The 959-nt window shown below is 52.1% G+C and overlaps 1 protein-coding gene across 1 annotated transcript in view; it reads left to right on the top strand.

The window, feature by feature from the left end:
• The window catches only part of LOC103385468 (dedicator of cytokinesis protein 3-like), a 24,606-nt gene that overhangs the window by 19,050 nt on the left and 4,597 nt on the right, over window positions 1–959 (top strand). The window contains 1 exon segment of the mRNA XM_017035835.2: window positions 45–211. Within this exon segment, the coding sequence (XP_016891324.1) occupies window positions 45–211 (167 nt within the window).

Raw genomic sequence — 959 nt, 5'->3', positions numbered from 1 at the left:
GACCCCTGCCCTGAGCCGTGTCTGTCCTTGACAGCTGCGGGCAGATTTGCAGATCTACGTGGTGATGCCGGTGTCAGACATGTCTGACGCCCCTCAGCTGGAGCGAGTCCCCGAGAGGATCAAGAGCTTCTACCGTATCAACAACGTCTGCAGGTTTCACTACGACAGACCTTTTCACAAAGGCTCCAAGGACCGAGAGAACGAGTTCAGGGTGAGCTGACACCCACAGGTCAAAGTTCACACCACGAACCACCAGCGTTCAGTTCTGATGACGTCATCGTCACTGTAGCGCTCATCGTTTTAGAATTGCACATCTTGCCAATGGAGTGAAAATATGACATTTCCCCTGCATGCCACTAGAGGGAGCCAAAGTACCACCAGTAGAAGTTGTACTTGTAACATTGGTTGAGAAGTGGCCAGAGGGAGGCGCTGCAGGGGAGTTGTCAAATGTTGTGTTGATTATTTTCTACTCGTCTCCAACCTGCTGTAGTCATCACAGACCTCGTCATCATCACAGTCCTCGTCATCACCGTCGTCGTCATCACAGGCCCCGTCATCATCACAGACGTCGTCATCATCACAGGCCTCGTCATCATCACAGTCCTCGTCATCATCACAAACCTCGTCATCATCACCGACCTCGTCATCATCGCAGACCTCGTCATCATCCCAGCCCTCGTCATCATGACAGACCTCGTCATCATAACAGACCTCGTCATCCTCACAGACATCGTCATCATCACAGGCCTCGTCATCATCACAGGCCTCGTCATCATCACAGACCTCATCATCACAGACCTCATCATCACAGACCTCGTCATCACAGACCTCGGCATCATCACAGACCTCGTCATCACAAACCTCGTCATCATCACCGACCTCGTCATCACAGACCCCGTCATCACAGACCTCGTCATCATCGCAGACCTCGTCATCACAGACCTCGTCATCATGACAGA

Source organism: Cynoglossus semilaevis, chromosome 10 (genome assembly GCF_000523025.1).
Source record: "Cynoglossus semilaevis isolate Cse_v1.0 chromosome 10, Cse_v1.0, whole genome shotgun sequence".
NCBI lineage: Eukaryota > Metazoa > Chordata > Actinopteri > Pleuronectiformes > Cynoglossidae > Cynoglossus > Cynoglossus semilaevis.
Note: the sequence above shows the minus strand (reverse complement) of the source record. Positions and strands in the feature narration are given on the sequence as shown.